Genomic DNA, 13,531 nt, shown 5'->3' on the forward strand with positions numbered 1-13,531 from the left:
TCTACCGGCATCAAATCAGGAAGTCAGGAGTAAAGTAGTAAAGCCCGCCTTTTGCTTGATTTGACTGGCTGCCTCAGTCAAGCGTGACATTGACAAGCGGTGCAACTCCGCACTGAAAAGTTGAGAATATTTTAACTTTTAATGCGTGTCTAAAAAGAATGAAAGAAGACAAAGAAGATGAAGATGTAAACACAGAGCCCAGCCAGAGGGAGTGGTTAGTGAAGAGTACCTGACGGACAGCAGGGACAGGGCTCTCATCACCATGGTCCGGGCCAGCAGCACCTGGGCCGTGGCCGTCACCCTCCTCAGCGCCATCACCCGGTCGTGGGGGTTCTGGAGGGCGGCCGCCTGCTCGCCGAGGGTCACTCTGCCCGATGAACTCTTATCCACCGAGGTCTGACAGCCTGAACAACAACAACACACAGTCAGTTTACTGCTTCACTTCAGGCCGATACCATCACACGTGTTGCTGTGATGGGCTCTCGTCCTCACCTATCTGCAGCAGGGTCTCCTCCATGCTGTTGCTGGCCGTCACCATCGCAATGGAGGCCCCCAGCGGGTCGCTGTCGGGGAACTGGAGGGCCTCGGGGACGATCCTGCGCTCGCTGAGGCCCAACGGTCCAGACAACAGCTCAAACTCTCCCTCCCCCGTCAGCTTCTCGTCTTCGTCGACGTCCAGCATGTCCCAGTCCTCTGCAGCGGGACGGACAGACGCAGAGCATTTGAAGACATACACAGAATTAACATCAAGTTACACTTGAAAGGATGAAGGCACTTGCGAATGACGAAATGTAAACCATACTTTGATGTTTCAACTTATACTTTAACCAAAACACCGGCAATGAGGTAGATAATAACGACAATAAATATTAAACAAAATTTAAATCCTACCCTCTAAACTATAAAAGAAATATCTAGTTTGAATTGAAAACAAACACTATTACTGAGCTTGTTTACAAGAGAACCCAAACATCTGTTTATCACAACACGCCGTACCTTCATAGACACTGTCCTGCTTTCCCAGCAGGTCCGGAGCCTGTCCTTTATACCTGAATACACATCAGAGAATAAAATGACATGAGCTCCATTTTACTTCCTTTCAATGACAAAGTAGAACAAAATAAAGGCCTCTGAGCGGACCGCCGCTGGAGGCCGCCGCACTGTCCTGGTCCAGGCCCTCAGGACTACAAAGTACACAAACATAGACTTTTCTATATAGACTTTCACAAATAAAAAGCTGGAGTGTCGGTTCCTTCTGTAATGTTTACAGCAACGCTTCAGGTGAGTGGCACGACTCTCTCAAACACACAAAACTAACAGGCCCACAAACACACACACACACACAGATGAACCTTTAAAGGCATATAAAAAAAACGTTTTGGAATTAGTTTTCTCTTTTTGACCACGCTTGTTAATTGATGACTCAACATGTATTCAAGAAGACGTCTGTTATTAAAAACACTTTCATTTTAAGACTTCTCGTCTGTACCTCTCGCTGAAGCCCTCCTCCATCTCTGAAGCGTCTGCGCTGGCGATGTCTCCGGGCGAGCACAGGTACGGGCTCCGGTCCAGAGATTTGCCTCCAGAAGAGGCCGTTGCACCGGGACAGGACGAGTCGGACCCGTCGACGCCTCCTCTGGTGTGAGGCTCGTCCTGCTCGTCCTCCGTGCCCGGATGCTCGATCATCCACATGGCGAGCACCGTGATGTTCTGAGCGTCTGCTTCTCCTCGAGCGCCTGAGATTAACAGGATTGGATCAGACAACGAGTCATAACAAGTTTATGATGGACGACCTGCTGTATATAGAAATACTCATTTCAAATGCAACGCCATAATTATATAATGCTCTAATTACTACCTAATCACTGTTTGTTTTGCATTTTGAATTCACTTGCATTAGTTGCTAATAATACAGACATTTTAAATAAATGTACTTTTAAGAATTGTAAACTGTTGCGTCTGTTCTGTCAAACAAAAACGAGACATTCAAGCTTTATCCTTCACGTTTGGCTTTTTAACTTTTGCATCATTTTGGCTTCGTTAATGCAAAGCTGCGAGTATTTTCCTTTGTGGGAGTTGAACCTCACGTACTATAATGAATCTATAAAAAACTGTGTTGCCAAAATCAGACCCCTCAGCTCCTTATGGACAGAAATGTTTCCATTGAAACAAATCAAAACCAAAATCTTTGATCCAACAGCCATGACAGCGTAACATCTGTATCAGCCTTTAGATCTGGAGCCCTGGCTTCAAAACTACAGTTTTAACTATTTTCTCATATTTCACTAGTTTCCTGCACAAGAAATAGAAATGCATCAAAATCAACGTCAAAAATAAAATAATAACCCATAGATAAAATCAACGATGAATATAATGGTTAGTTGTATGTATATACATATAGTTGATGAATATAATGGTTAGTTGTATGTATATACATATAGTTGATGAATATAATGGTTAGTTGTATGTATATACATATAGTTGATGAATATAATGGTTAGTTGTATGTATATACATATAGTTGATGAATATAATGGTTAGTTGTATGTATATACATATAGTTGATGAATATAATGGTTAGTTGTATGTATATACATATAGTTGATGAATATAATGGTTAGTTGTATGTATATACATATAGTTGATGAATATAATGGTTAGTTGTATGTATATACATATAGTTGATGAATATAATGGTTAGCTGTATGTATATACATATAGTTGATGAATATAATGGTTAGCTGTATGTATATACATATAGTTGATGAATATAATGGTTAGTTGTATGTATATACATATAGTTGATGAATATAATGGTTAGTTGTATGTATATACATATAGTTGATGAATATAATGGTTAGTTGTATGTATATACATATAGTTGATGAATATAATGGTTAGTTGTATGTATATACATATAGTTGATGATATAATGGTTAGCTGTATGTATATACATATAGTTGATGAATATAATGGTTAGTTGTATGTATATACATATAGTTGATGAATATAATGGTTAGCTGTATGTATATACATATAGTTGATGAATATAATGGTTAGCTGTATGTATATACATATAGTTGATGAATATAATGGTTAGTTGTATGTATATACATATAGTTGATGAATATAATGGTTAGTTGTATGTATATACATATAGTTGATGAATATAATGGTTAGTTGTATGTATATACATATAGTTGATGAATATAATGGTTAGTTGTATGTATATACATATAGTTGATGAATATAATGGTTAGTTGTATGTATATACATATAGTTGATGAATATAATGGTTAGCTGTATGTATATACATATAGTTGATGAATATAATGGTTAGCTGTATGTATATACATATAGTTGATGAATATAATGGTTAGTTGTATGTATATACATATAGTTGATGAATATAATGGTTAGCTGTATGTATATACATATAGTTGATGAATATAATGGTTAGCTGTATGTATATACATATAGTTGATGAATATAATGGTTAGTTGTATGTATATACATATAGTTGATGAATATAATGGTTAGTTGTATGTATATACATATAGTTGATGAATATAATGGTTAGTTGTATGTATATACATATAGTTGATGAATATAATGGTTAGTTGTATGTATATACATATAGTTGATGAATATAATGGTTAGTTGTATGTATATACATATAGTTGATGAATATAATGGTTAGTTGTATGTATATACATATAGTTGATGAATATAATGGTTAGTTGTATGTATATACATATAGTTGATGAATATAATGGTTAGTTGTATGTATATACATATAGTTGATGAATATAATGGTTAGTTGTATGTATATACATATAGTTGATGAATATAATGGTTAGTTGTATGTATATACATATAGTTGATGAATATAATGGTTAGCTGTATGTATATACATATAGTTGATGAATATAATGGTTAGTTGTATGTATATACATATAGTTGATGAATATAATGGTTAGCTGTATGTATATACATATAATTGATGAATATAATGGTTAGTTGTATGTATATACATATAGTTGATGAATATAATGGTTAGTTGTATGTATATACATATAGTTGATGAATATAATGGTTAGCTGTATGTATATACATATAGTTGATGAATATAATGGTTAGCTGTATGTATATACATATAGTTGATGAATATAATGGTTAGTTGTATGTATATACATATAGTTGATGAATATAATGGTTAGTTGTATGTATATACATATACTTGATGAATATAATGGTTAGTTGTATGTATATACATATAGTTGATGAATATAATGGTTAGCTGTATGTATATACATATAATTGATGAATATAATGGTTAGCTGTATGTATATACATATAGTTGATGAATATAATGGTTAGTTGTATGTATATACATATAGTTGATGAATATAATGGTTAGTTGTATGTATATACATATAGTTGATGAATATAATGGTTAGCTGTATGTATATACATATAGTTGATGAATATAATGGTTAGCTGTATGTATATACATATAGTTGATGAATATAATGGTTAGTTGTATGTATATACATATAGTTGATGAATATAATGGTTAGTTGTATGTATATACATATAGTTGATGAATATAATGGTTAGTTGTATGTATATACATATAGTTGATGAATATAATGGTTAGCTGTATGTATATACATATAGTTGATGAATATAATGGTTAGCTGTATGTATATACATATAGTTGATGAATATAATGGTTAGCTGTATGTATATACATATAGTTGATGAATATAATGGTTAGTTGTATGTATATACATATAGTTGATGAATATAATGGTTAGTTGTATGTATATACATATAGTTGATGAATATAATGGTTAGTTGTATGTATATACATATAGTTGATGAATATAATGGTTAGCTGTATGTATATACATATAGTTGATGAATATAATGGTTAGCTGTATGTATATACATATAGTTGATGAATATAATGGTTAGCTGTATGTATATACATATAGTTGATGAATATAATGGTTAGTTGTATGTATATACATATAGTTGATGAATATAATGGTTAGTTGTATGTATATACATATAGTTGATGAATATAATGGTTAGTTGTATGTATATACATATAGTTGATGAATATAATGGTTAGCTGTATGTATATACATATAATTGATGAATATAATGGTTAGCTGTATGTATATACATATAATTGATGAATATAATGGTTAGTTGTATGTATATACATATAGTTGATGAATATAATGGTTAGTTGTATGTATATACATATAGTTGATGAATATAATGGTTAGCTGTATGTATATACATATAATTGATGAATATAATGGTTAGCTGTATGTATATACATATAATTGATGAATATAATGGTTAGTTGTATGTATATACATATAGTTGATGAATATAATGGTTAGTTGTATGTATATACATATAGTTGATGAATATAATGGTTAGCTGTATGTATATACATATAGTTGATGAATATAATGGTTAGTTGTATGTATATACATATAGTTGATGAATATAATGGTTAGTTGTATGTATATACATATAGTTGATGAATATAATGGTTAGTTGTATGTATATACATATAATTGATGAATATAATGGTTAGTTGTATGTATATACATATAATTGATGAATATAATGGTTAGCTGTATGTATATACATATAGTTGATGAATATAATGGTTAGCTGTATGTATATACATATAGTTGATGAATATAATGGTTAGCTGTATGTATATACATATAGTTGATGAATATAATGGTTAGTTGTATGTATATACATATAGTTGATGAATATAATGGTTAGCTGTATGTATATACATATAGTTGATGAATATAATGGTTAGCTGTATGTATATACATATAGTTGATGAATATAATGGTTAGTTGTATGTATATACATATAATTGATGAATATAATGGTTAGCTGTATGTATATACATATAATTGATGAATATAATGGTTAGCTGTATGTATATACATATAGTTGATGAATATAATGGTTAGCTGTATGTATATACATATAATTGATGAATATAATGGTTAGCTGTATGTATATACATATAATTGATGAATATAATGGTTAGCTGTATGTATATACATATAGTTGATGAATATAATGGTTAGTTGTATGTATATACATATAGTTGATGAATATAATGGTTAGTTGTATGTATATACATATAGTTGATGAATATAATGGTTAGTTGTATGTATATACATATAGTTGATGAATATAATGGTTAGTTGTATGTATATACATATAGTTGATGAATATAATGGTTAGTTGTATGTATATACATATAGTTGATGAATATAATGGTTAGTTGTATGTATATACATATAATTGATGAATATAATGGTTAGTTGTATGTATATACATATAATTGATGAATATAATGGTTAGCTGTATGTATATACATATAGTTGATGAATATAATGGTTAGTTGTATGTATATACATATAGTTGATGAATATAATGGTTAGTTGTATGTATATACATATAGTTGATGAATATAATGGTTAGTTGTATGTATATACATATAGTTGATGAATATAATGGTTAGTTGTATGTATATACATATAGTTGATGAATATAATGGTTAGTTGTATGTATATACATATAGTTGATGAATATAATGGTTAGTTGTATGTATATACATATAATTGATGAATATAATGGTTAGTTGTATGTATATACATATAATTGATGAATATAATGGTTAGTTGTATGTATATACATATAGTTGATGAATATAATGGTTAGTTGTATGTATATACATATAGTTGATGAATATAATGGTTAGCTGTATGTATATACATATAATTGATGAATATAATGGTTAGCTGTATGTATATACATATAATTGATGAATATAATGGTTAGCTGTATGTATATACATATAGTTGATGAATATAATGGTTAGTTGTATGTATATACATATAATTGATGAATATAATGGTTAGCTGTATGTATATACATATAATTGATGAATATAATGGTTAGCTGTATGTATATACATATAATTGATGAATATAATGGTTAGCTGTATGTATATACATATAGTTGATGAATATAATGGTTAGTTGTATGTATATACATATAGTTGATGAATATAATGGTTAGCTGTATGTATATACATATAATTGATGAATATAATGGTTAGCTGTATGTATATACATATAATTGATGAATATAATGGTTAGCTGTATGTATATACATATAGTTGATGAATATAATGGTTAGTTGTATGTATATACATATAATTGATGAATATAATGGTTAGTTGTATGTATATACATATAGTTGATGAATATAATGGTTAGCTGTATGTATATACATATAGTTGATGAATATAATGGTTAGTTGTATGTATATACATATAGTTGATGAATATAATGGTTAGTTGTATGTATATACATATAGTTGATGAATATAATGGTTAGTTGTATGTATATACATATAGTTGATGAATATAATGGTTAGCTGTATGTATATACATATAGTTGATGAATATAATGGTTAGTTGTATGTATATACATATAGTTGATGAATATAATGGTTAGTTGTATGTATATACATATAGTTGATGAATATAATGGTTAGTTGTATGTATATACATATAATTGATGAATATAATGGTTAGCTGTATGTATATACATATAGTTGATGAATATAATGGTTAGCTGTATGTATATACATATAGTTGATGAATATAATGGTTAGCTGTATGTATATACATATAGTTGATGAATATAATGGTTAGTTGTATGTATATACATATAGTTGATGAATATACTAAAACAGCAGAGAGGTGAGACGGACCAGTGGCTTCCAGAGCTTTGGTGATCTGGCGCAGAGAGAAGCCCATCTCCAACAGGGGCACAGCGATGGCAGGAGGAGGAGGAGGAGACGTAGACAGCCGGCTGCTGGGGTCCGACAGAGCTGGAGCAAACAACAACAACATTAGAGACCATCATCATGAAATCTGGGATGTTGGTTTGAACTTTTGGAATGAGAGAATAATTCAAATGTTGCAGGGTTTCCCTCAGTGTGTCACAGTGGAGCCTGAAATATAGAGCAGCTCTATTAATGTCAGAAGACATTATTAAGAATATCTTAAGCTTCAGTGAAAACAAGCAGAGGTACTAAATCACAGAGAGAGGCCCATTGTTTAAATCATCATCTAATATTTAAAAGGTTCCCTCTGGAATTTTCTTGTAAACCAGGCGGAGGGAGACCTTCGGTTCTGAAAAATGAAGTCAATGCTTCATGTGTTAAAGCTGCATTCTCTCTAGTGTCCACCAGGGGGCGACTCCTCTGGTTGTATAGAAGTCTATGAGAAAATGACTCTACTTCTCTCTTGATTTATTACCTCGGTAAACATTGTAAACATGAGTTTATGGTCTCAATCTCTAGTTTCAAGTCTTCTTCAATACAGCATGATGTTCATTTAGTACATTATGGTCCATTTAGAGTCACACAGACCATAAAGCAGGGGATGCTTTAGGGCGGGGCTACACGGTGATTGACAGGTCTCTACCAGAGACGTATACGGCGTCTCTACGTCACTCCTCCTCAGATGGCGACGGATAAATTGTTGAACTCAAGGCTTTAAAACATCAGTCCACAAACTAACGAGTGATGTCACGATGACTACGTCCACTTCTTATACACAGTCTGTGGTTCAGATTCACTTTGTATCCTTGAGCTCTAAGAAAGGTGTTGAATCCATCCTCTTCCTCATAAACCTGCATCGTTTACATCTCTGTTTACCAGCTTGCAGTAAGAAAAATCAATGAAATCAGTTTTATGTATCGGTTTGTAACGACTAAAGAAAACACAGTAACTCTGGCTTACATCAACATACTGTACAAGCTTTTCAGCAGCAGAACAGCGATGTTTACATGCATGGCAGTCTGGCAGACTTACAGGTACCCATTCTGTTCTGAGGTCTGGAGGGTTGGGAGTCGGGGGAGGTGAGACTCTGCCGGCGGCCGACCTCGTCAGAGGGCGAGGTCGGCAGATACGACACCGGAGGAGTCTGAGCTCGCCGGGTTGGAACCAGGGTGGTGGTCGGGTAGCTCGAGAACATTTGCCTGTCGGATCACAGAGAAGCATTAAAATAATCATCTCAGTTTGAATCATTCATGAGAAACAAAAGGCTGGCTTGGCTGCGGCCATCTGCTCTGACCTGAGGAGGCTGAGAGGCATGACCCCCGGAGACTCCGAGGCGGGGACGGTCTCCGTGTCTGTGACGGGCGTGGTGGCAGTCGTGGTGTCCTCCAGCGAGGAGCTCATGAAGGAGGTGGTGCTGGAGGCCGAGGGGCTGGTGGTGATCGGGGTTTGAGCCAACTGCTCGCCCTCCGTGCCTTCCCCCTCACCTTCTGGTTCACTCCTAACTCCTGAGGGAGACGAAAAGCCCCGGGGGAAAAGTGAACTTTGTGTGTCGGATGCCTCACGCAGACATGTAGATATATTATATTATATTATAATTCATCGCCATGCATGCTGCTCAGATTAATAATAGTGAACAGCTCTTCTGCTGCAGGCACGGCGTCGCTCCGTAGCACAGTCCTGCTTTTTAAGGCGCTAATGTACGGAGGTTCCATTCAGTTACATTGCGGTGCGTTCAAGCTCCAGTAAAAAATGGGTTTTGGGCAAAGGTAAATTACAACCTAGAGTCTATGATTACAACGCTTAAATGTAATCTTGTAAAATGTAGTTTTTGGCAGAAAACTTTAATGAATCCAGTTGTTTGAAGGAGATGTTTTCACAACATGAAATAGATATGAGAGAGGAGAGTATGACCGGTTTGATTTCATAACACTATGAAGTGAGTTTTTATATAATAACCACTATCGATGACAGTAACAAAGTACATTTATTTTCTAATTGCTCAACTCTTTGTTGATTGTATTTATTCATTAATAGGCCGTTGTTTTCTATTCTGGAGAAGTCAGTTTGTCTATCTGGCCCATAGCTTAGCGTGGAGCCCTGAGAAACACAAAGCTTTGTCAGTAAGAGCTCTCCGGGCTTCACGTGGCTTCATATTCTCACCAGGCTTGGCCTTTCCCCCGCTGGGCTCCTCCAGCAGCCCGTTCACCACCAGCTTGTAGATCATGGCCTGCGCCCTCTCCAGGTCGGCCAGGCCCAAGGCCCGCTTGATGGGGGAGCGCATCACCGCCCGCTTCACCATGTGGCGCATGAGGAACTGCAGAGCCGCCCGCATCTCCACTTCTTCCTGGCACACCGGCGAGGTGGCAGCTGTGCTTCCTCCGGTGCCGGCGTTCAGATCCGCATTGTGGCCGCTGGGCGCTGCTTCTGGTATCACCTTAATGTCAGAGGAGAGGACAGATGAGCACGATGCCCTGGATCTGCTTCACACCAGCAGACACACATGTATCCATATTTAATGATTCTAGTTATAGAAAAGAAAAACATACATATAAAAACAGGGAAGGGAGGTGAAAAACATAAATGCACTTATTCACAGTTATATCTTTACTATTCTCAGATCCTTCCGTTAGAAATAAAACTCCTTAAAGCAGAGGTTCTCAAATGTTTGTTTTTTACATATTTTCTGCACTTCTATAGTCTTAGTTATGTTAAAGAACAACACAAGAGAAATGTATTAAGATATTAGACATGTACTTAACATATTCGCATGGATACAAATGTGTTTTGATTAGAATGTAATCTATGAACTGCTATAGATTTAAACATTTTAATATTATTGTTGAACTATGAAGCCATTTGTTTCCTCAAAAAAGTTAGAGGGATATATTGGATGTTGTCTGAGGTACTTATGCATCGTTAGTGCATAAAAAACTAAACTCTTGTCTTCTCCAAACTCCGTCTACTGTAGTAAAACACTGACGATGGAGAAGAAGCTCACACTACTAAACCCTGTACATTTCCTCACACCGCTGAGGAGCATGTGTGTGATTCATCTGACTGTTGTACTCCGTGAGCTCTGATATATATATTTATATATATCGGATATCTCTTATACCTTTGGTATGAGCAGCAGCTCGGCGTACTTGCTGCAGCTCAGCAGGGTGCTGAGGGTCTTCATGGCTCCCAGGTAGAGGTAGGACAGCTGCACCGCGTGGATTTCAGACTGCGTGGCAACAGGGGAGGACTCGTGGCCGCGGGATCCGTGCTCGTGGCCTTTCTTCCTGTTCCCCTCGGCGGGAGTGTGAGGAGCCACGGTGAAGAGGGTCTCGTTCCCGCCAGCCACAGAGGAGATCTCGCTCTCCGACTTTGAGTTGGGCGCCGCGTGTGCTTTCACCTCGTCCAGGCTGTGGGACACTCGGAGGTCAGAGGTTGTGATGTTTGGAGCCGCTCCGCCGTTATCTTTTTGCTCGTTGCGGTTGTGCTCCTCGCTCTCCGCCTTGTCCTCGTTCCCGGCTGGCTCCTGCCCGGACGAGGCCGCGCCGCGGTGCTTCTTGTCGTGGCGTCGCGAGCTGAGCTTGGCGGCGGTCTCCTCGTGGATGCTGGTGAGGTAGGTGAGGTCCAACAGCAGCGAGGCGGTGAGGCCACGGAAACGCGCCACGTCGAAGGGCAGCGGCTCGCAGGGCTCCAGGTTGTAAAGCGGAGTGTCACTAGGCGACCAGAAAGTTGGGAAGCTTTAATAGAAGGGAGTGGAGAGTGAAAGGAGACAAGGGAAGGAAACACAAAGTGAGGGAAAGGGCAGGAGAGAAAGAGCACAGCATGCGAGACAAATAAAGAAATGGAGTGTGTGGGTATGGCACAAAATCATGCCGCTCGGTGAATCATCGTGCAGAAGAGTTGTGGATTAATGATGAGTCAATAACAAACATGAAAACAGTGAATTAGAGCGAGGGGGAAATGGAGGGTGAAAAATAAACCGATGAAGAGGCTAATGCAGGGTGTCAGAGGGATGTGAATACAGGCAGTGAAGAAAGCTCCAGAATACATTCTCATCAGCCATGAGGTCAAACTGCCGACGACCATAAGTCACACGAGCACTGGAGACGCACCGATCAGTTTCACATACAGACCATTCTGTGCTGGTTTGAATTTACACGCATTTCAAACCCTCTTATCGACTTTATTTCTAAAAAAAAACAACAACTGGCGACATATTTAGCGACTTATTCAGACCATCAGGTAAACACAAGAAATATATTCACATATATCATATTGATATATATTCCACGCAGTGAGTTAATAAAACATAATATACACACTTTACATTCTTGTAAATAGATTCATTCATAGTTTTGTATAAACAGATAAATAAATACATCACTTTAGACGGATAATAAATCGTTGACTCTAAAACAGACCTACATACATCAGTATAGAATAGAATGTTTTCTATGATATGAAAATTTACAAATCATGTTCATAATTTATGAACATCCAATTAAATTTTCCATTTAAAGAAAAGTTAAGAGGAAAGTTTGTCTAAACTATAAATGACCTCTGAATCAGCAGGTCAGACTATTCAAAACGATTTAAGGAATCAGGATCAGCCAATAAGAAGACTTGCTGTCGGTGCGTCTCTAACATCGTGCAGAGCGCTGCTGTTGGACCAACAATCATGTGATGGATTTCCCCTCGTTAAAAGCAAAAGCTGCTGACTCAGCACATATTGTTTGAGTGTGCAGTGACAGTCAAAATCTTTACATGGCCGATGTTGAAATAAATTCACAACTTGCTTACAATTTGGTATATCTGTAAAATATACCAGCAAATAACAAATATAGCAACGTATAAAAATGTCAAAGAAAGGTGCCACAACCCCCCGTACCTGATGGTGATCTCGGCCTCGTCCCACTGCACCTTCGCCGAGGTGCTGCCTTCCTTCACCACGCCCAGTAGTGTGGCGTGCCTCCCGGTCTGCTTGTGCACACATCTCCCGCCGACACGCAGGCCCGCGTCCGCCCCTCCGATCACCGCCAGGACCGGCCACACCTCCGTGCAGAGCGTCCTCAGGTGGTGCTCCGACAGCTCCCCCAGGCCGTGCTGCCGCCCGTGGCGTCCCCGCTCCTCCTCCGTCCTCGTGGGCGTCTCCTGGCTTTCCCTCTGGGCGTCGTGCTCCTCGCGGCTCTGCACCGAGCGACTCTTCTTCAGCCTCTGACCCCCGCCACCGGACGTGCCGGCGGACTCCCTAAAGCAAGGCTTGATCCTGTGGAGCCGCTCGGTCATGGTCTCGTTGATGCGGTGGGTCCAGAGGTCGGTGCGATGCAGGATGCGGATCAGCTGCGTAGTGGCCTCGGCCAGGACAGTGGCCATGGGGCTGCAGACCGGGTTGCCAGGTAAGAGGTCTCGAGGTGTGCCCCTCATCTGCATGTCACAGATCTTAACCTGGAACAAATAAGCAGAATATACATATATAATATATATATATATAATATATATATATGTATAATATATATATATATAGAAAGCATCACATTAGTGTAACTGCGTGTAATGGTCTTTGTGAATTGGACTGTTTTTGCAATGTGGCTCATTAACATAAAAATGGCCACATTTTTGCATA

General features: G+C 37.1%; 1 protein-coding gene across 1 annotated transcript in view; it reads right to left on the reverse strand.

Annotated features, from left to right (window-relative positions):
• LOC142940930 (putative E3 ubiquitin-protein ligase HERC1) overlaps positions 1-13,531 on the reverse strand; it is a 69,983-nt gene that overhangs the window by 23,037 nt on the left and 33,415 nt on the right. Inside the window, exons 37-47 of the mRNA XM_076083133.1 lie at positions 12,797-13,353; positions 11,030-11,645; positions 10,075-10,348; positions 9,209-9,419; positions 8,947-9,113; positions 7,840-7,959; positions 1,490-1,736; positions 1,131-1,184; positions 997-1,049; positions 493-693; positions 230-404 (exon numbers count right to left, since the gene is read on the reverse strand). Coding sequence (XP_075939248.1) covers positions 230-404; positions 493-693; positions 997-1,049; positions 1,131-1,184; positions 1,490-1,736; positions 7,840-7,959; positions 8,947-9,113; positions 9,209-9,419; positions 10,075-10,348; positions 11,030-11,645; positions 12,797-13,353 — 2,675 coding nt within the window. The remainder of the gene's footprint in view (positions 1-229; positions 405-492; positions 694-996; positions 1,050-1,130; positions 1,185-1,489; positions 1,737-7,839; positions 7,960-8,946; positions 9,114-9,208; positions 9,420-10,074; positions 10,349-11,029; positions 11,646-12,796; positions 13,354-13,531) is intronic.

Source organism: Anarhichas minor, unplaced genomic scaffold, assembly GCF_050575085.1.
Source record: "Anarhichas minor isolate MPS153535 unplaced genomic scaffold, ASM5057508v1 ptg000121l, whole genome shotgun sequence".
Taxonomy (NCBI): Eukaryota; Metazoa; Chordata; class Actinopteri; order Perciformes; family Anarhichadidae; genus Anarhichas; species Anarhichas minor.